This window comes from Hyla sarda, unplaced genomic scaffold (genome assembly GCF_029499605.1).
Source record: "Hyla sarda isolate aHylSar1 unplaced genomic scaffold, aHylSar1.hap1 scaffold_473, whole genome shotgun sequence".
In the NCBI taxonomy this organism is placed as follows: domain Eukaryota; kingdom Metazoa; phylum Chordata; class Amphibia; order Anura; family Hylidae; genus Hyla; species Hyla sarda.
The window spans coordinates 109991-133447 of NW_026610485.1; the positions used below are offsets into that span (position 1 = coordinate 109991).

At 50.2% G+C, this 23457-nt stretch overlaps 1 protein-coding gene across 5 annotated transcripts in view; it reads left to right on the top strand.

The window, feature by feature from the left end:
- EPHB4 (EPH receptor B4) overlaps positions 1 to 23202 on the top strand; it is a 129615-nt gene extending 106413 nt beyond the window's left edge. For 4 of the 5 annotated variants that reach the window (XM_056553914.1, XM_056553911.1, XM_056553915.1 and 1 more), the window contains 13 exons: positions 4047 to 4202; positions 4279 to 4608; positions 4695 to 4831; positions 4909 to 5071; positions 5156 to 5276; positions 6552 to 6616; positions 7048 to 7161; positions 7296 to 7543; positions 12911 to 13126; positions 13382 to 13531; positions 13612 to 13805; positions 14218 to 14373; positions 22511 to 23202. In XM_056553914.1, coding sequence (XP_056409889.1) covers positions 4047 to 4202; positions 4279 to 4608; positions 4695 to 4831; positions 4909 to 5071; positions 5156 to 5276; positions 6552 to 6616; positions 7048 to 7161; positions 7296 to 7543; positions 12911 to 13126; positions 13382 to 13531; positions 13612 to 13805; positions 14218 to 14373; positions 22511 to 22625 — 2165 coding nt within the window. In that variant the 3' untranslated portion in view covers positions 22626 to 23202. The remainder of the gene's footprint in view (positions 1 to 4046; positions 4203 to 4278; positions 4609 to 4694; positions 4832 to 4908; positions 5072 to 5155; positions 5277 to 6551; positions 6617 to 7047; positions 7162 to 7295; positions 7544 to 12910; positions 13127 to 13381; positions 13532 to 13611; positions 13806 to 14217; positions 14374 to 22510) is intronic. The other variant, XM_056553912.1, reaches the window with a different exon arrangement.
- The last annotated feature ends 255 nt before the right edge of the window (positions 23203 to 23457 follow it).

Below are 23457 nucleotides of genomic sequence, written 5' to 3' on the forward strand. Positions count from 1 at the left end.
TCCCTCCACCAGTATGACGAGACCACCGCTCACTTCTCCCTTCTCCCTCCACCAGTATGAGACCACTGCTCACTTATTCCTTCCCCCTCCACCAGTATGACGAGACTACCGCTCACTTATCCCTTTTCCCTCCACCAGTATGAGGAGACCACCGCTCACTCATCCCTTTTCCCTCCACCAGTACGAGGAGACCACCACTCACTTATCCCTTCTCCCTCCACCAGTATGAGGAGACCACCGCTCACTTATCCCTTCTCCCTCCACCAGTATGAGGAGACCACCGCTCACTTATCCCTTCTCCCTCCACCAGTATGACGAGACCACCGCTCACTTATCCCTTCTCCCTCCACCAGTATGACGAGACCACCGCTCACTTATCCCTTCTCCCTCCACCAGTATGACGAGACCACCGCTCACTTATTCCTTCCCCCTCCACCAGTATGACGAGACCACCGCTCACTTATCCCTTCTCCTTCCACCAGTATGAGACCACTGCTCACTTATCCCTTCTTCCTCCACCAGTATGACGAGACCACTGCTCACTTATCCCTTCTCCCTCCACCAGTATGAGGAGACCACCGTTCACTTATTCCTTCCCCCTCCACCAGTATGACGAGACCACCGCTCACTTATCCCTTCTCCCTCCACCAGTATGACGAGACCACCGCTTACTTATCCCTTCTCCCTCCACTAGTATGAGGAGACCATCGCTCGCTTATCCCTTCTCCCTCCACCAGTATGAAGAGACCACTGCTCACTTATCCCTTCTCCCTCCACCAGTATGCAAGACCACCGCTCACTTATTCCTTCCCCCTCCACCAGTATGACGAGACCACCCCTCACTTATCCCTTCTCCTTCCACCAGTATGAGACCACTGCTCACTTATCCCTTCTTCCTCCACCAGTATGACGAGACCACTGCTCACTTCTCCCTTCTCCCTCCACCAGTATGAGACCACCGCTCACTTATCCCTTCTCCCTCCACCAGTATGACGAGACCACCACTCACTTATCCCTTCTCCCTCCACCAGTATGACGAGACCACCACTCACCTATCCCTTCTCCCCCCACCAGTATGACTAGACCACCGCTCACTTATCCCTTCTTCCTCCACCAGTATGAGGAGACCACCACTCACTCATCCCTTTTCCCTCCACCAGTATGAGGAGACCATCGCTCGCTTATCCCTTCTTCCTCCACCAGTATGACGAGACCACTGCTCCCTTTTCCCTTCTCCCTCCACCAGTATGAGGAGACCACCGTTCACTTATTCCTTCCCCCTCCACCAGTATGAGGAGACCACTGCTCACTTATTCCTTCCCCCTCCACCAGTATGAGGAGACCACCACTCACTTATTCCTTCCCCCTCCACCAATATGAGGAGACCACCGCTTACTTATTCCTTCCCCCTCCACCAGTATGACGAGACCACCCCTCACTTATCCCTTCTCCTTCCACCAGTATGAGACCACTGCTCACTTATCCCTTCTTCCTCCACCAGTATGACGAGACCACTGCTCACTTCTCCCTTCTCCCTCCACCAGTATGAGACCACCGCTCACTTATCCCTTCTCCCTCCACCAGTATGACGAGACCACCACTCACTTATCCCTTCTCCCTCCACCAGTATGACGAGACCACCACTCACTTATCCCTTCTCCCTCCACCAGTATGACGAGACCACCACTCACCTATCCCTTCTCCCCCCACCAGTATGACTAGACCACCGCTCACTTATCCCTTCTTCCTCCACCAGTATGAGGAGACCACCACTCACTCATCCCTTTTCCCTCCACCAGTATGAGGAGACCATCGCTCGCTTATCCCTTCTTCCTCCACCAGTATGACGAGACCACTGCTCCCTTATCCCTTCTCCCTCCACCAGTATGAGGAGACCACCGTTCACTTATTCCTTCCCCCTCCACCAGTATGAGGAGACCACTGCTCACTTATTCCTTCCCCCTCCACCAGTATGAGGAGACCACTGCTCACTTATTCCTTCCCCCTCCACCAGTATGAGGAGACCACCGCTTACTTATTCCTTCCCCCTCCACCAGTATGACGAGACTACCGCTCACTTCTCCCTCCACCAGTATGAGACCACTGCTCACTTATCCCTTCCCCCTCCACCAGTATGAGGAGACCACCGCTCACTTATCCCTTCTCCCTCCACCAGTATGAGGAGACCACCGCTCACTTATCCCTTCTCCCTCCACCAGTATGAGGAGACCACCGCTCACTTATCCCTTCTCCCTCCACCAGTATGAGGAGACCACCGTTCACTTATCGCTTCTCCCTCCACCAGTATGAGGAGACCACTGTTCACTTATCGCTTCTCCCTCCACCAGTATGAGGAGACCACCACTCACTTATCCCTTCTTCCTCCACCAGTATGAGGAGACCACCACTCACTTATCCCTTCCCCCTCCACCAGTATGAGTAGACCACCGCTCACTTATCCCTTCCCCCTCCACCAGTATAAAGAGACCACTGCTCACTTATCCCTTCTCCCTCCACCAGTATGAGGAGACCACTGCTCACTTATCCCTTCCCCCTCCACCAGTATAAAGAGACCACGGCTCAATTATCCCTTCTCCCTCCACCAGTATGAGGAGACCACCGCTTACTTATTCCTTCCCCCTCCACCAGTATGACGAGACGACCGCTCACTTATCCCTTCTCCTTACACCAGTATGAGACCACTGCTCACTTATCCCTTCTTCCTCCACCAGTATGACGAGACCACTGCTCACTTATCCCTTCTTCCTCCACCAGTATGACGAGACCACTGCTCACTTATCCCTTCTCCCTCCGCCAGTATGAGCAGACCACCGTTCACTTATTCCTTCCCCCTCCACCAGTATGACGAGACCACCGCTCACTTATCCCATCTCCCTTCACCAGTATGACAAGACCACTGCTCACTTATCCCATCTCCCTTCACCAGTATGAGGAGACCACCGCTCGCTTATCCCTTCTCCCTCCACCAGTATGAGGAGACCACCGCTCACTTATCCCTTCTCCCTCCACCAGTATGAGGAGACCACCGCTCACTTATCCCTTCTCCCCCCACCAGTATGACGAGACCACCGCTCACTTATCCCTTCTCCCTCCACCAGTATGACGAGACCACCGCTCACTTCTCCCTTCTCCCTCCACCAGTATGAGACCACTGCTCACTTATTCCTTCCCCCTCCACCAGTATGAGGATACCACCGCTCACTTATCCCTTTTCCCTCCACCAGTATGAGGAGACCACCGCTCACTCATCCCTTCTCCCTGCACCCGTATGAGGAGACCACCGCTCACTGATCCCTTCTCCCTCCACCAGTATGAGGAGACCACCACTCACTTATTCCTTCCCCCTCCACCAGTATGAGGAGACCACCGCTCGCTTATCCCTTCTCCCTCCACTAGTATGACGAGACCACCGCTCACTTATCCCTTCTCTCTCCACCAGTATGAGGAGACCACCGCTCACTTATCCCTTCTCCCTCCACCAGTATGAGGAGACCACCACTCACTGATCCCTTCTCCCTGCACCCGTATGAGGAGACCACCGCTCACTGATCCCTTCTCCCTCCACCAGTATGAGGAGACCACCGCTCACTGATTCCTTCTCCCTCCACCAGTATGAGGATACCACCACTCACTTATTCCTTCCCCCTCCACCAGTATGAGGAGACCACCGCTCACTTATCCCTTCTCCCTCCACTAGTATGACGAGACCACCGCTCACTTATCCCTTCTCTCTCCACCAGTATGAGGAGGCCTCCGCTCACTTATCCCTTCTCCCTCCACCAGTATGAGGAGACCATCGCTCGCTTATCCCTTCTCCCTCCACCAGTATGAGGAGACCACCGCTCACTGATCCCTTCTCCCTGCACCCGTATGAGGAGACCACCGCTCACTGATCCCTTCTCCCTCCACCAGTATGAGGAGACCACCACTCAGTATCCCAAAGCAGCAATTTGTACTCTTTATGCAAAACAGATTTTAGATGTTCTTGACAGAAGAGCTTACGGTTTTATCACATATCTTTGTAGCATGCTCTCCTGGATACTTTAAGCCGGATGTCGGAGACTTACCGTGCCAGATATGTCCTCAGAACAGCCTCTCTACCACTGCCGGAGCAACCGTGTGCAACTGCAAAGCGGGGTATTACCGCTCTCCCGGGGACCCAGTGACTGCACCCTGTACCAGTAAGTACCTCCATCCCTTCGGGACCACCTCCTCATCTCCATTCTTGGCTGACCTTTGACTCTTACTCCTCTCCAGAGCCTCCATCTTCCCCTCGTAGCATTGTCTCCAGTGTGAATGGATCCACCGTTGATCTGGACTGGAGCGAGCCCCTTGACGCTGGTGGTCGCTCGGACTTGTACTATGAGGTGCAGTGTTTGGAGTGCGCTGTAGGTGGGGGCTGGGTCCCTTGCACCCGTCTCTCCTTCACACCGAGGCCTCAGAAACTAACAGAACGTAAACTGAGTGTGTCTGGTCTCCGCCCACAAGTCATCTACAACTTCCGGGTCCTGGCTTTGAATGGCGTGTCGGAACATAGCGGTGGGACGGCGATGGGAGAAGAGCTGAATGTCACCATCGACCGTGACCGTGAGTGGATCCTGCTGCTGCCTCTGTGTGTGTGTGTGTGTATACACCCCTTTAGAATGGGGCATTAACCCTATCATTTCTCTCAGTTCCTCACGCAGTGACTGGTATTCAGCAAATGGCCACCTCAGCATCTACCTTGTCCTTGAGGTGGAACCTGCCGGCCCCCTCACAGTCTCAGAACAGGGGGAACATTCTGGATTATGAAGTCAAGTACTATGAGAAGGTAAGACAGTCGTCAAGTGCACCTCCATATTACACTGGAGGGGAGACTTGGGGCTAAATAGATTGTTTCCTCTTCAGGATCAGGATAAGCCGCTCTACATGTTCCTGAAGACACCGGGCAATGAGGCCAAGCTGGTGGGACTGCGGTCAGGGACCATGTACATTGTGCAGGTGCGAGCTCGGACGGAGGCCGGATATGGGGCATTCAGTGGAGACAGCATCTTCCAGACCTTACCCCTAGGTGAGTTATAGGTCACTGTGCAGAGACGAGTGATAACCTCATATACATTGTCCAGACACTGGTAACCTCCCTGTGTACTTATAGGTGCATTTCTTCTTCCAGACCCAGAGAAGGCTCAACCACAAGTGGAGCTCATTGCGGGGACGGTTGGGGTTGGGACACTTCTGATTCTCATCGTCATCATCATTGCAGTAGTGTGTGTGAGGTAAGTGTCCCCGGAACATCCCCAAACTATTACTAGATCCTCCCTCCTCTATCTCTGCTGACAGCATGCCCCTATATCATGTGTAAGAGGTAGTCACAGTGACATAATATGACATGTGATCACAGCCCCGCCCCCTGTATGACGTCACTAATATAATAGTAATATAATGACATGTGATCACAGCCCAGCCCCCTATATGACATCACTGATATGATATAATAGTAATATAATGACATGTGATCACAGCCCCGCCCCCTGTATGACATCACTGATATGATATAATAGTAATATAATGACATGATCACCGCCCCGCCCCCCTGTATGACATCACTGATATAATATAATAGTAATATAATGACATGTGATCACAGCCCCGCCCCCTGTATGACGTCACTAATATAATAGTAATATAATGACATGTGATCACAGCCCCACCCCCTGTATGACATCACTGATATAATATAATAGTAATGACGTGATCACAGCCCCGCCCCCTGTATGACATCACTGATATGATATAATAGTAATATAATGACATGATCACCGCCCCGCCCCCCTGTATGACATCACTGATATAATATAATAGTAATATAATGACATGTGATCACAGCCCCGCCCCCTGTATGACGTCACTAATATAATAGTAATATAATGACATGTGATCACAGCCCCACCCCCTGTATGACATCACTGATATAATATAATAGTAATGACATGTGATCACAGCTCCGCCCCCTGTATGACATCACTGATATAATATAATAATATAATGACATGTGATCACAGCCCCGCCTCCTGTATGACATCACTGATATAATATAATAGTAATATGGCATGTGATCACAGCCCCACCCCCTGTATGACATCACTGATATAATATAATAGTAATATGGCATGTGATCACAGCCCCGCCTCCTGTATGACATCACTGATATAATATCATGACATGTGATTACAGCCTCGCCCCCTGTATGACATCACTGATATAATATAATAGTAATATAATGATGTGATCACAGCTCCGCCCTCTGTATGACATCACTGATATAAAATAATAATATAATGACATGTGATCACAGGCCCCGCCCCCTGTATGACATCACTGATATAATATAATGACATGTGATCACAGCCCCGGCCCCTGTATGACATCACTGAAATAATTTAATAGTAATATAATGATATGGGATCACAGCCCCGCCCCCTTCATGACATAACAGATATAATCAAGCAGCTGACTATATTATGTATTTCTGGTTCCCTCCATCTTTTCAGGAGACATGGGAGTAACAAAGAGCCGGAGTATTCGGATAAGCCGGGCCAGTACCTGATTGGGCACAGTAAGTGTGACCTGAGGGCTAATATTCCATTGTCTATAAACACTTCATCCTGATGTTGGGGTCAGGGTCCCTCTGCCTGTGTCGTGTCCATGTGGAGCTCCGCTGATGTTGGGGTTGGGGTCCCTCTGCCTGTGTCGTGTCCATGTGGAGCTCCCCTGATGTTGGGGTCCCTCTGCCTGTGTTGTGTCCATGTGGAGCTCCCCTGATGTTGGGGTCAGGGCCTCCCAGGCTGTGTCGTGTCCATGTGGAGCTCCCATTCCCTCGCGGATCCTGTTGTCCTTCTCCTCCATGTTGATTTCCCTCCAGTATCTATTTATGGTGTTGTCCTCCTCCATCATGTTGATTTCCCTCCAGTCTCTATTAATGGTGTTGTCCTCTTCCACCATGTTGATTTCCTTCCAGTCTCTATTAATGGTGTTGTCCTCCTCTAGATACCAAGTTGTACATCGATCCGTTCACCTATGAAGATCCCAATGAAGCTGTGAGAGAATTCGCTAAGGAGATTGATGTTTCCTATGTGAAGATCGAGGAGGTCATAGGTGCTGGTGAGTATTGTGGGAGGCTGGAGGCTACGACTATGATGTAGGTCCTGGATTTAGTCTGTACGGATGGACTGGACCTGGTGGGACACATGGTGGGACTGTTGGGTGTTCATCTCCACTGACTCAGTCTTCTTCAGGAGAGTTTGGAGAGGTCTGTCGGGGGCGTCTGAAGGTCCCAGGAAAGAAGGAAAACTATGTGGCAATCAAAACTCTGAAGGGTGGCTACACAGAGCGCCAACGCCGGGAGTTTCTAAGCGAAGCCAGCATCATGGGACAATTCCAACATCCCAACATCATCCACCTAGAAGGAGTAATCACCAACAATTGTCCCGTCATGATCATCACTGAATACATGGAGAACGGCGCCCTGGACTCCTTCCTCAGGGTGAGATGTCTGCTGAAGATCATGTGGGATTCTTATTGAGGAGTCTGGTGGGCACTTTGGGTGGTGGTAGAGTTCTTCAAGTGTCCATTTGATAAGGCCCCTGCAATACACTTCATAGTAGTAACATTCTATTCTTCTGCATTGTGTGTAGTAGTTGCCCTGATTGACGTATAGTTCTGGTGTCTCCTCCACAACCTACTTTATAGTGAAGCTGCCTGTAAAGTTAATATCCTGCCCTTTCCTCAATCCACGCTGGGCGATTGAGTTGCTGAAGCGAGATTCTGATTAATTAAAAAATAGACTTGACCATTCAGTGTGGACCTGCGTCTACTGATCTGAAGAACAGGCAGGAGTTCACTTTACAGATACCCTTTAATCTTCTCCAGGAGTCCAATAGAGGGTGGTTGGTTGGTGTAGGCTCTATCATAAAATGTGGATGGCAAATCGTACATTAGAGAATGGTTTAGTTGTTTAAGTAGGATCCATCAGAGGATGGTTGAGTGGATGTAGTAGGGTTCATCAGAGGATGGTTGGTTGGAGTAGGCTCTACCAAAGAAGGTCAAGTTGGTTATAAATGTTCTGTCACAGGATGGTTGGGTGGATGGAGTAGGGTTCATCACAGGATGGTTGGGTGGATGGAGTAGGGTTCATCACAGGATGGTTGGGTGGATGGAGTAGAGTTCATCAGAGGTTGGTTGGATGGAGTAGGGTTCATCACAGGATGGTTGGGCGGATGGAGTAGGGTTCATCACAGGGTGGATGGAGTAGAGTTCATCAGAGGTTGGTTGGATGGAGTAGGGTTCATCACAGAATGGTTGGGTGGATGGAGTAGGGTTCATCACAGGATGGTTGGGTGGATGGAGTAGGGTTCATCAGAGGATGGTTGAGTGGATGAAGTACGGTTCATCACAGGATGGTTGGGTGGATGGAGTAGGGTTCATCACGGGATGGTTGGGTGGATGAAGTACGGTTCATCAGAGGATGGTTGGGTGGATGGAGTAGGGTTCATCAGAGGATGGTTGGGTGGATAAAGTAGGGTTCATCACAGGATGGGTGGAGTAGGGTTCATCAGAGGATGGTTGTGTGGATGGAGTAGGGTTCATCACAGGATGGTTGGGTGGATGGAGTAGGGTTCATTGTTGGTTGGGTGGATGGAGAAGGGTTCATCACATGATGGTTGGATGGATGGAGTAGGGTTCATCACATGATGGTTGGGTGGATGGAGTAGGGTTCATCACATGATGGTTTGGTGTATGGAGTAGGGTTCATCACAGGATGGTTGGATGGGTGGAGTAGGGTTCATCACAGGATGGTTGGGTGGATGAAGTATGGTTCATCAAAGGATGGTTGGGTGGATGGGGTAAGGTTCATCACAGGATGGTTAGGTGGATGGAGTAGAGTTCATTACAAGATGGTTGGGTGGATAAAGTAGGGTTCATCAGAGGATGGTTAGGTGGATAAAGTAGGGTTCATCACAGGTTGGGTGGATAAAGTAGGGTTCATCAGAAGATGGTTGGGTGGATGGAGTAGGGTTCATCAGAGGATGGTTGGGTGGATAGAGTAGGGTTCATCACAGGATTTTTGGGTGGATGGAGTAGGGTTCATCACAGGATGGGTGGAATAAGGTCTACCAAAGATGGTTGAGTTGGTTGGGGAGGGTTCGGTCACAGGATGGAATAGCGTCCATTATGCTGGCCATGCATATGACATAAGGCTTATCTGAAATGCTTGATCTTGGCCATTTAAACCAACCATCGTGAACAAACATTGGTAATGGCTGATGGCAGACTAATGTTTCATCTGCTAATTGTCAGATTATTCTTAGGCCATAGTTGGCTAAAGAAATGTGAGTATGGCATGATCGACCAAATTCATCCAGTCATTTGTCACATGAAGTAAGCTCAGTAGTTGTGATCTGCCGTCTGGTTCAATGGATCGTTTATACAATTTATCCCATGAGATGTTGATCGGTCACGTTGTCGCCATTCAGATGTAAGTCCCATGATGTTTGCTTGTAGTAGAGTCTAGGGTGGCCACCTTCTATCAGTGAATGATTGGAGGAGGTAGGGACCATGGGGGAGATATATCATTAGGGGTCTATTGTAGACACAGTTCTACCCCTTTACACTCTTGTCTAATTTACACTCTTGCTCAAAATTTACAAAGGTTGTGTACGTCCATGATAAATCTTGTGCAAATATACAAACGCCCCCCTCGCTCTACCATACACGCCTTCTCTACCTCACAGGAAAAGTGGATGTAGGGATTTTGTTCTATTGCTTTGAGGCCAGGATTTCATTGAGGTTTTTTTGTCCACCAGCAAAAAAGCCAGAAAAACTGTCTCAGCTTTTTCCTGCGTTTTGTAAGTTTTTTTTAGCGTTTTTGCTGGTGTGTGGAAACATTCAATTTAATATCCTGTGGCAATATTTTTTACTGCCTTCAGGATACCACTCCATGGGTTGGATACAGAGCGCCCAGTCAACAGACTGTAAGGAGGTGAGGAGTGATATATAGCATATACAGGGTGCAGAGCATCACTACTTACCTCCGCCGACTGTATAGTATACAGGGGTGCATAGTGTACCCATGTATACCATACAGGAGCCCAGCAAGGAAAGAGTTAACCCACACTGCGGAACAGTTCTGGGTTAAGTCTTTGTGCGCTATCCTGTATATACAGCCATCAATAGATGACTGTATATACAGGATACAGTAGGCAAACGTCAACAATTGGAGGCTACCTGTTTATGAACACCCCAGGGGAGAGCGCCAAAAATGTACTAAACTTTTTGTTGTTTTTTTTTCTTCTAATTTTAGATACGTGAATGCAGAGGACTGCGTCAGATTTGGTGGATTGGGATGATGAACAGCGTTTTTTTTAAAATATCAATAAAAGGGTTAACGAGGGCTGTGGGGGAGTGTTTATTTAAATAAATAAAAAATTCAATTTGTTATGTCTTTTATATTTGAGTTTTCAGGCTTAGTAGTGGAAGGCGTCTTGTAGACAGAATCCATTACTAAGCCGGGCTTAGCGTTAGCCCCAAAATCAGCTAACACTAACCCCCAATTATTACCCGGTACCCACCGCCACAGGGGTTCCGGGAAGAGCCGGTACCAACAGGCCCTGCGCATCAAGAATGGCGCTCCTGGGCCTAGGCGGTAACAGGCTGGCGTTATTTAGGCTGGGGAGGGCCAGTAACAATGGTCCTCACCCACCCTGGTAACGTCAGGCTGTTGCTGCTTGGTTGGTATTTGGCTGATACTGAAAAAATTAGGAAACCACACACGTTTTTAGTTATTTATTTATAAAAAAAAAAAAAAATAATGCATCGGGTTCTCCCTATTTTCAGTATTAGCCAGATACTAACCAAGCAGCAACAGCCTGACGTTACCAGGGTGGGCGAGGACCATTGTTACTGGCCCTCCCCAGCCTAAATAACGCCAGCCTGTTACCGCCTAGGCCCAGGAGCGCCATTTTTGATGCTCCGGGCCTGTTGGTACCGGCTCTTCCCGGAACCCCTGTGGCGGTGGGTACCGGGGTAATAATTGGAGGTTAGCGCTAGCTGATTTTGGGGCCAACGCTAAGCCCCGGCTTAGTAATGGATTCCGTCAATAAGGTGACTTCCACTACTAAGCCTGAAAATTCAATTCTAAAAAACACAACACATTGAAAAAAAAATTTTATTTAAAAAAAACACTCCCCCACAGCCCTCGTTAACCATTTTATTGAAATTAAAAAAAAGCTGGTCATCGTCGTAGTCCTCCACATTCACGTATCTGAAATGAGAAGAAAAGAAAAACCAAGAAATATGGGTTAGTACATTTTTTGCGCTCTCACCTGGGAAGAGCGCACATAATGCAGCGTGTTCATAAACAGGGAGCCTCCAATTGTTGCTAAACTACAACTCCCATCATGGGGGCTGTAGTTAAGCAACAGCTGGAGTCTCCATGTTTGGGAACACACTGCCAGAAAAGCTCTGTTCCCATTATGCAAAACGCATGTGACCAGAGTTAGGCCTGGACTGTGTAGCTCCACCCCCTAATGACGTCATCACTAGGGGCCAGAGCAGTAAAGGTCGCAGGGGGTCTCAGGAATGAGACCCCCTTTCCATCTGTCCCTCTGCCCTTGGACTACTACTCCTATCATGGGACAGAACCTGTCTCATGATGGGAGTAGTTGTAGTATCGCAGCGCTGCTGAGGGATGGCACTAGCACATCCCCCGGCTGGGGGACTTTTAGGACTACTACTCCCATCATGGACAGACTCTGCCCATGATGGGAGTTATAGTCCAGGGGCTGAGGTGCAGATCGCACCGGATCATTCTGCAGAGACCTGCTACAATCCGCATTTATTAAGTTAACAAGCCGGCGGCACATGCGTCTACACTGCGCTGCCCGCCATCTTCAGGCTCCTGTATACACTAATAATTCGTAATCCCCGGCGCCGGGAGAAAGGAGCTCTGATTGGTGGATAGCTATTGACCAATCAGAGCTCCCATCTCCCGGCGGAGATTATGAATTATGACAGTGTATACAGGAGCCGGCGGGGAGTGCAGTGTAAACGCATGTGCCGCCGGCTTGTATAGTTAATAAATGCGGATCTCCAGAGAATGGTCTGCTGCAATCCGCATTTATTAACTATACAAGCCGGCGGAACATGCGTCTACACTGCGCTCCCCGCCGGCTCCTGTTTACAGTTCTTATAATTCATAATCCCCACCGCCGGAACACAGGACCTCTGATTGGTGAATAGCTTTTCACCAATCAGAGCTCCCATGTCCCGGCGGCGGGGATTATGAATTATGACAGTGTATACAGGTGCCGCAGGCAGCGCAGTGTAGACGCATGTACCGCCGACTTGTATAGTTAATAAATGCGGATCGCAGCAGGTCTCTGCAGAATGATCCGGTGCGATCTGCACCTCAGCCCCTGGACTACAACTCCGATCATGGGCAGAGTCTGTTCATAATGGGAGTAGTAGTCCTTACTGTCCCAAAATAGACACTTCGGTACGTGTCCTCTGAGGTGGTGTATATTTGCACAAAAAAAGTGCTTTTGTGTAGAAAGTGCTCTATGGTAAACTTAACCGCAGACAAGGCGATGAAGAATTCTATCAGATTTTGCGCAAAAAAAAAAAAATGCACAAAAAACCTCTTGCGCAAATTTTTTCTTAAAAAATTCACCAAAAAATCTCTATATACAATGAAAAATTCCCCCCCCAACACCCCCCCCCCCTCCCATGAGAGGGCGGTTGGTGCGGTGTCGCTGTCTGAGGATGGTCGGGCGATAGGAGGAGTTGGGTCCATTTGGGGTCGGAGCTTTGTTACATTTATAATGAACTTTTTGGTTTCCTTTTGTGTTTGCAGCAAAACGATGGTCAGTTCACCCCGATCCAGCTGGTGGGGATGCTTCGGGGCATCGCCTCCGGTATGCGTTACCTTGCAGAGATGAATTACGTTCACCGGGATCTGGCAGCACGAAACATTTTGGTGAACAGTAACTTAGTTTGCAAAGTGTCGGATTTTGGATTGTCCCGATTCTTGCAAGAGGGATCCACTGACCCGACATACACGTCCTGCCTGGTGAGGAGATACCTGGGGATTGGGGGAGGGGGGGTGAATGTGACAGGGATGGGGGGGGGTGGTGACTGTGATAGGGATGTGGTGAATTTGACAGGGGTGGGGGGGGGGTGAATGTGACAGGGTTGGGGGGGTGAATGTGACAGGGGTGGGGGGGTGAATTTGACGGGTGGGAGTGGGGGGGTGAATGTGACGGGGATGGGATGAGGTTATGGATCGGTTCCTCCACATCTCACTCTGCTCCATTCTTCTTCTCAGGGCGGTAAAATACCGATCCGATGGACAGCACCAGAAGCCATTGCCTTCCGCAAGTTTACTTCATCCAGTGACGTCTGGGGCTACGGCATAGTCATGTGGGAGGTCATGTCCTTCGGAGAACGTCCATACTGGGACATGTCCAACCAAGATGTGAGTCCGGGGGCCTGTAGTCTGTGGGTGGTGGTGGGGGGACGTCCAGTAACTGTGTCCTCCACTTCTGATCCCCTCAGGTCATAAACGCCATAGAACAGGACTACCGGCTGCCCGCTCCTCCCGACTGTCCGTCCGCTCTTCACCAGCTGATGCTGGATTGCTGGCAGCGTGACAGAGCATCCCGTCCTCGATTTACCGAGATTGTTAGCGCTCTGGACAAACTCATCCGCAACCCGGCGAGCCTGAAAATCACTGCGCGGGAGCTGCCGGGGTAAGAAGATGCTAAAGAGAGAGTGGTCAAGAACCTTACAGGGAGCATTGTGGCGGGGGTCCTCGGGTTCTATGGCGGGGGTCTTTGGGTTCTATGATGGGGTCCGGGGCGCTTTATAACTGGGTCCTGGTGTTCTCTATTGTGGTACAGTCTCGTTGGCGTCGTCTGGACATTTCGCTCTTTTCCTCTAATCCTGGACGATCCCCCTATAAGGCAGAGCAGGGGTTAACAGCTGTAAAGAGGAAGTGAGTTTTGCTCTGCAGAGCGGGTTCAGTGGCGGAATGCTCTGCAGGTCACGTTGGGGGTCAGTGTTCCAGGGTTTAGCAGGAAGCAGAGGAAGCCTCTGGGCGTAGAGGAGATAATGGGGCGATTGTGTTGTGTGGCGTCACCAACGTCCCTCTTGTCCCCGCAGATCCTCGCAGCCGCTCCTCGACCAGCGCACTCCTCACTACTCCTCCTTCTCCTCAGTGGGCGAGTGGCTCCACGCCATCAAGATGGGGCGATACGAGGACGGGTTCAGGAATTCGGGATTCACAACCTTCAGCCGAGTGCGACAGATGACCACAGAGTAAGTAACGTCCTGCGGGAACGGGGGCGGTAGTGAGCACCGGGACAGTACAATGTATGTAGGGGGCGATAGTGATCACCAGGACAGGACAATGTATGATGTATGTAGGGGGCGGTAGTGATCACCAGGACAGTACAATGTATGATGTATGTAGGGGGCGGTAGTGATCACCAAGACACGACAATGTATGATGTATGTAGGGGGCGGTAGTGATCACCAGGACAGGACAATGTATGTAGGGGGCGATAGTGATCACCAGGGCAGTACAATGTATCATGTATGTAGGGGGCGGTAGTGATCACCGGGACAGTACAATGTATGTAGGGGGCGGTAGTGATCACCAGGACAGGACAATGTATGTAGGGGGCGATAGTGATCACCAGGGCAGTACAATGTATGTAGGGGGCGGTAGTGATCACCAGGACAGTACAATGTATGATGTATGTAGGGGGCGGTAGTGATCACCAGGACAGGACAATGTATGTAGGGGGCGGTAGTGATCACCGGGGCAGTACAATGTATCATGTATGTAGGGGGCGGTAGTGATCACCAGGACAGTACAATGTATGATGTATGTAGGGGGCGGTAGTGATCACCAGGACAGGACAATGTATGATGTATGTAGGGGGCGGTAGTGATCACCAAGACACGACAATGTATGTAGGGGGCGGTAGTGATCACCAAGACACGACAATGTATGATGTAGGGAGCGGTAGTGATCACCAGGACAGGACAATGTATGTAGGGGGCGGTAGTGATCACCGGGACAGTACAATGTATGATGTATGTAGGGGGCGGTAGTGATCACCGGGACAGGACAATGTATGATGTATGTAGGGGGCGGTAGTGAGCACCGGGACAGTACAATGTATGATGTATGTAGGGGGCGGTAGTGATCACCAGGACAGGACAATGTATGTAGGGGGCGGTAGTGATCACCGGGGCAGTACAATGTATGATGTAGGGGGCGGTAGTGATCACCGGGACAGGACAATGTATGATGTATGTAGGGGGCGGTAGTGATCACCGGGACAGGACAATGTATGATGTATGTAGGGGGCGGTAGTGATCACCAGGACAGTACAATGTATGATGTATGTAGGGGGCGGTAGTGATCACCAGGACAGTACAATGTATGATGTATGTAGGGGGCGGTAGTGATCACCGGGACAGTACAATGTATGATGTATGTAGGGGGCGGTAGTGATCACCAGGACAGTACAATGTATGATGCAGGGGGCGGTAGTGATCACCAGGACAGGACAATGTATGATGTATGTAGGGGGCGGTAGTGATCACCGGGGCAGTACAATGTATGATGTAGGGGGCGGTAGTGATCACCAGGACAGTACAATGTATGATGTATGTAGGGGGCGGTAGTGATCACCAGGACAGTACAATGTATGATGTATGTAGGGGGCGGTAGTGATCACCAGGACAGGACAATGTATGTAGGGGGCGGTAGTGATCACCAGGACAGTACAATGTATGATGTATGTAGGGGGCGGTAGTGAGCACCGGGACAGGACAATGTATGATGTATGTAGGGGGCGGTAGTGATCACCAGGACAGTACAATGTATGATGTATGTAGGGGGCGGTAGTGAGCACCGGGACAGTACAATGTATGATGTATGTAGGGGGCGGTAGTGATCACCAGGACAGGACAATGTATGATGTAGGGGGCGGTAGTGATCACCGGGACAGTACAATGTATGATGTATGTAGGGGGCGGTAGTGATCACCGGGACAGTATAATTTATGATGTAGGGGGCGGTAGTGATCACCAGGACAGTACAATGTATGATGTATGTAGGGGGCGGTAGTGATCACCAGGACAGTACAATGTATGATGTATGTAGGGGGCGGTAGTGATCACCAGGACAGGACAATGTATGATGTATGTAGGGGGCGGTAGTGATCACCAGGACAGGACAATGTATGATGTAGGGGGCGGTAGTGATCACCAGGACAGTACAATGTATGATGTATGTAGGGGGCGGTAGTGATCACCAGGACAGTACAATGTATGATGTATGTAGGGGGCGGTAGTGAGCACCGGGACAGTACAATGTATGATGTATGTAGGGGGCGGTAGTGATCACCGGGACAGTACAATGTATGATGTATGTAGGGGGCGGTAGTGATCACCGGGACAGTACAATGTATGATGTATGTAGGGGGCGGTAGTGATCACCAGGACAGTACAATGTATGATGTAGGGGGCGGTAGTGATCACCAGGACAGTACAATGTATGATGTAGGGGGCGGTAGTGATCACCAGGACAGGACAATGTATGATGTATGTAGGGGGCGGTAGTGAGCACCGGGACAGTACAATGTATGATGTATGTAGGGGGCGGTAGTGAGCACCGGGACAGTACAATGTATGATGTATGTAGGGGGCGGTAGTGATCACCAGGACAGGACAATGTATGATGTATGTAGGGGGCGGTAGTGATCACCAGGACAGGACAATGTATGATGTATGTAGGGGGCGGTAGTGATCACCGGGACAGTACAATGTATGATGTATGTAGGGGGCGGTAGTGATCACCGGGACAGTACAATGTATGATGTATGTAGGGGGCGGTAGTGATCACCAGGACAGTACAATGTATGATGTATGTAGGGGGCGGTAGTGATCACCGGGACAGTACAATGTATGATGTATGTAGGGGGCGGTAGTGAGCACCGGGACAGTACAATGTATGATGTAGGGGGCGGTAGTGATCACCAGGACAGGACAATGTATGTAGGGGGCGGTAGTGATCACCGGGGCAGTACAATGTATGATGTATGTAGGGGGCGGTAGTGATCACCAGGACAGGACAATGTATGATGTATGTAGGGGGCGGTAGTGATCACCAGGACAGGACAATGTATGATGTAGGGGGCGGTAGTGATCACCAGGACAGTACAATGTATGATGTATGTAGGGGGCGGTAGTGATCACCAGGAAAGGACAATGTATGATGTATGTAGGGGGCGGTAGTGATCACCAGGACAGGACAATGTATGATGTATGTAGGGGGCGGTAGTGATCACCAGGACAGGACAATGTATGATGTAGGGGGCGGTAGTGATCACCAGGACAGTACAATGTATGATGTATGTAGGGGGCGGTAGTGATCACCGGGACAGTACAATGTATGATGTATGTAGGGAGCGGTAGTGATCACCGGGACAGTACAATGTATGATGTATGTAGGGGGCGGTAGTGATCACCGGGACAGTACAATGTATGATGTATGTAGGGGGCGGTAGTGATCACCAGGACAGGACAATGTATGATGTAGGGGGCGGTAGTGATCACCAGGACAGGACAATGTATGATGTAGGGGGCGGTAGTGATCACCAGGACAGTACAATGTATGATGTAGGGGGCGGTAGTGATCACCCGGACAGTACAATGTATGATGTAGGGGGCGGTAGTGATCACCAGGACAGTACAATGTATGATGTAGGGGGCGGTAGTGATTACCAGGACAGGACAATGTATGATGTAGGGGGCGGTAGTGATCACCAGGACAGAACAATGTATTATGTATGTAGGGGGCGGTAGTGATCACCAGGACAGGACAATGTATGTAGGGGGCGGTAGTGATCACCAGGACAGGACAATGTATGATGTATGTAGGGAGCGGTAGTGAGCACCGGGACAGTACAATGTATGATGTATGTAGGGGCGGTAGTGATCACCAGGACAGAACAATGTATGATGTATGTAGGGGGCGGTAGTGATCACCAGGACAGGACAATGTATGATGTAGGGGGCGGTAGTGATCACCAGGACAGAACAATGTATGATGTATGTAGGGGGCGGTAGTGATCACCAGGACAGTACAATGTATGATGTATGTAGGGGGCGGTAGTGATCACCAGGACAGTACAATGTATGATGTATGTAGGGGGCGGTAGTGATCACCAGGACAGTACAATGTATGATGTAGGGGGCAGTAGTGATCACCAGGACAGGACAATGTATGATGTATGTAGGGGGCGGTAGTGATCACCGGGGCAGTACAATGTATGTAGGGGGCGGTAGTGATCACCAGGACAGTACAATGTATGATGTAGGGGGCGGTGGTGATCACCGGGGCAGTACAATGTATGATGTAGGGGGCGGTAGTGATCACCGGGACAGGACAATGTATGATGTATGTAGGGGGCGGTAGTGATCACCAGGACAGGACAATGTATGATGTATGTAGGGGGCGGTAGTGATCACCGGGGCAGTACAATGTATGTAGGGGGCGGTAGTGATCACCAGGACAGTACAATGTATGATGTATGTAGGGGGCGGTAGTGATCACCAGGACAGTACAATGTATGATGTATGTAGGGGGCGGTAGTGATCACCAGGACAGTACAATGTATGATGTAGGGGGCGATAGTGATCACCAGGACAGGACAATGTATGATGTATGTAGGGGGCGGTAGTGATCACCAGGACAGTACAATGTATGATGTATGTAGGGGGCGGTAGTGATCACCAGGACAGTACAATGTATGATGTATGTAGGGGGCGGTAGTGATTACCAGGACAGTACAATGTATGATGTATGTAGGGGGCGGTAGTGATCACCAGGACAGTACAATGTATGATGTATGTAGGGGGCGGTAGTGATCACCAGGACAGTACAATGTATGATGTATGTAGGGGGCGGTAGTGATCACCAGGACAGGACAATGTATGTAGGGGGCGGTAGTGATCACCGGGACAGTACAATGTATGATGTATGTAGGGGGCGGTAGTGATCACCGGGACAGTACAATGTATGATGTATGTAGGGGGCGGTAGTGATCACCGGGACAGTACAATGTATGATGTATGTAGGGGGCGGTAGTGATCACCAGGACAGTACAATGTATGATGTATGTAGGGGGCGGTAGTGATCACCAGGACAGGACAATGTATGATGTATGTAGGGGGCGGTAGTGATCACCAGGACAGGACAATGTATGATGTATGTAGGGGGCGGTAGTGATCACCAGGACAGGACAATGTATGATGTATGTAGGGGGCGGTAGTGATCACCAGGACAGGACAATGTATGATGTATGTAGGGGGCGGTAGTGATCACCAGGACAGGACAATGTATGATGTAGGGGGCGGTAGTGATCACCAGGACAGTACAATGTATGATGTATGTAGGGGGCGGTAGTGATCACCAGGAAAGGACAATGTATGATGTAGGGGGGCAATAGTGATCACCCGTACTGTACAATGTATGATGTAGGGGGCGGTAGTGATCACCAGGACAGTACAATGTATGATGTAGGGGGCAGTAGTGATAACCCGTAGTGTACAATGTATGATGTAGGGGGCGGTAGTGATCACCGGGGCAGTACAATGTATGATGTAGGGGGCGGTAGTGATCACCAGGACAGGACAATGTATGATGTAGGGGGCAGTAGTGATCACCAGGACAGGACAATGTATGATGTAGGGGGCGGTAGTGATCACCAGGACAGGACAATGTATGATGTATGTAGGGGGCGGTAGTGATCACCAGGACAGGACAATGTATGATGTATGTAGGGGGCGGTAGTGATCACCAGGACAGTACAATGTATGATGTAGGGGGCGGTAGTGATCACCGGGGCAGTACAATGTATGATGTAGGGGGCGGTAGTGATCACCCGTACTGTACAATGTATGATGTAGGGGGCGGTAGTGATCACCAGGACAGTACAATGTATGATGTATGTAGGGGGCGGTAGTGATCACCGGGGCAGTACAATGTATGATGTAGGGGGCAGTAGTGATAACCCGTACTGTACAATGTATAATGTAGGGGGCGGTAGTGATCACCAGGACAGGACAATGTATGTAGGGGGCGGTAGTGATCACCAGGACAGGACAATGTATGATGTAGGGGGCGGTAGTGAGCACCGGGACAGTACAATGTATGATGTAGGGGGCGGTAGTGATCACCAGGACAGGAAAATGTATGATGTAGGGGGCGGTAGTGAGCACCGGGACAGTACAATGTATGATGTATGTAGGGGGCGGTAGTGATCACCGGGGCAGTACAATGTATGATGTATGTAGGGGCGGTAGTGATCACCAGGACAGAACAATGTATGATGTATGTAGGGGGCGGTAGTGATCACCAGGACAGGACAATGTATGATGTAGGGGGGCGGTAGTGATCACCAGGACAGAACAATGTATGATGTATGTAGGGGGCGGTAGTGATCACCAGGACAGTACAATGTATGATGTATGTAGGGGGCGGTAGTGATCACCAGGACAGTACAATGTATGATGTAGGGGGCAGTAGTGATCACCAGGACAGGACAATGTATGATGTATGTAGGGGGCGGTAGTGATCACCGGGGCAGTACAATGTATGTAGGGGGCGGTAGTGATCACCAGGACAGTACAATGTATGATGTAGGGGGCGGTGGTGATCACCGGGGCAGTACAATGTATGATGTAGGGGGCGGTAGTGATCACCGGGACAGGACAATGTATGATGTATGTAGGGGGCGGTAGTGATCACCAGGACAGGACAATGTATGATGTATGTAGGGGGCGGTAGTGATCACCGGGGCAGTACAATGTATGTAGGGGGCGGTAGTGATCACCAGGACAGTACAATGTATGATGTATGTAGGGGGCGGTAGTGATCACCAGGACAGTACAATGTATGATGTATGTAGGGGGCGGTAGTGATCACCAGGACAGTACAATGTATGATGTAGGGGGCGATAGTGATCACCAGGACAGGACAATGTATGATGTATGTAGGGGGCGGTAGTGATCACCAGGACAGTACAATGTATGATGTATGTAGGGGGCGGTAGTGATCACCAGGACAGTACAATGTATGATGTATGTAGGGGGCGGTAGTGATTACCAGGACAGTACAATGTATGATGTATGTAGGGGGCGGTAGTGATCACCAGGACAGTACAATGTATGATGTATGTAGGGGGCGGTAGTGATCACCAGGACAGTACAATGTATGATGTATGTAGGGGGCGGTAGTGATCACCAGGACAGGACAATGTATGTAGGGGGCGGTAGTGATCACCGGGACAGTACAATGTATGATGTATGTAGGGGGCGGTAGTGATCACCGGGACAGTACAATGTATGATGTATGTAGGGGGCGGTAGTGATCACCAGGACAGTACAATGTATGATGTATGTAGGGGGCGGTAGTGATCACCAGGACAGGACAATGTATGATGTATGTAGGGGGCGGTAGTGATCACCAGGACAGGACAATGTATGATGTATGTAGGGGGCGGTAGTGATCACCAGGACAGGACAATGTATGATGTATGTAGGGGGCGGTAGTGATCACCAGGACAGGACAATGTATGATGTATGTAGGGGGCGGTAGTGATCACCAGGACAGGACAATGTATGATGTAGGGGGCGGTAGTGATCACCAGGACAGTACAATGTATGATGTATGTAGGGGGCGGTAGTGATCACCAGGAAAGGACAATGTATGATGTAGGGGGCAATAGTGATCACCCGTACTGTACAATGTATGATGTAGGGGGCGGTAGTGATCACCAGGACAGTACAATGTATGATGTAGGGGGCAGTAGTGATAACCCGTAGTGTACAATGTATGATGTAGGGGGCGGTAGTGATCACCGGGGCAGTACAATGTATGATGTAGGGGGCGGTAGTGATCACCAGGACAGGACAATGTATGATGTAGGGGGCAGTAGTGATCACCAGGACAGGACAATGTATGATGTAGGGGGCGGTAGTGATCACCAGGACAGGACAATGTATGATGTATGTAGGGGGCGGTAGTGATCACCAGGACAGTACAATGTATGATGTAGGGGGCGGTAGTGATCACCGGGGCAGTACAATGTATGATGTAGGGGGCGGTAGTGATCACCCGTACTGTACAATGTATGATGTAGGGGGCGGTAGTGATCACCAGGACAGTACAATGTATGATGTATGTAGGGGGCGGTAGTGATCACCGGGGCAGTACAATGTATGATGTAGGGGGCAGTAGTGATAACCCGTACTGTACAATGTATAATGTAGGGGGCGGTAGTGATCACTACCATTGTGTAGTCAGGATGGTGTACGGTGGGATGGACCCGGGGTGCAGACTCATGTGGACTCATATGCCCTTTGTCTCCCGTAGGGATCTTCTGCGGATTGGGGTCACCCTGGCCGGACATCAGAAGAAGATTCTGTCAAGTCTTCAGCAGATTGTTCCGGCGGAGAAGGTTTCCGGAGGCTCCGCACCGTTCTACTGACCGTCTGCACCAGGACTATATGACATTACCAAGACTATGAGCCATCGGTCGTCATGACACGGGCACCATCTCTTATCTCTGTGCCAATAGCCGACCCCGGAGGCTGCTTTATTGACCATTCCTGTGTGCCAACAGCTGGAGACCACCCAGCGGGCCCCTGGAGACGCCCAATATAGACTCCAGCCATTGACCATTCCTCTGTGCCAACAGGTGGTCTTAGAACCTACCATGACCAGGAGCCGGTCCTCAGACTGACCACTGCTGCACTGTGGCCTTTTTTGACCTTTGACTCTCAGCTGTGACCCCCGCCCCCTCCTCCTGACCTACAGCTGATGAAGCCCGATCACTAGTCCATTATTATTGGAGACTCTTCCTGGTGCCTTCTGTGTCGCCGTCCGCGGAGTCGGTGTATAGAGTAAACGGCAGACAGGGCGCCCCCGTATAGCACTGTGAATATTGTTGCGCTGACACAGAACTGTACAGTACCTGTATATATCTGTATATGCCGCCATGTGGAGATTACCATTGTTTTTGTTCTGCATTTTTATATTAAATTATTTGATAATAAAAGATCAGCAAAACCAGATGATTGGTGAGCGCCGCTCTGGGGGTTGGTTAATACAGATGTGCAGGGGGTGAGCGCCGCTCTGGGGGTTGGTTAATGCAGATGTGCAGGTGGTGAGCGCCGCTCTGGGGGTTAGTTAATGCAGATGTGCATGTGGTGAGCGCCGCTCTGGGGGTTGGTTAATGCAGATGTGCATGTGGTGAGCGCCGCTCTGGGGGTTGGTTAATACAGATGTGCAGGGGGTGAGCGCCGCTCTGGGGGTTGGTT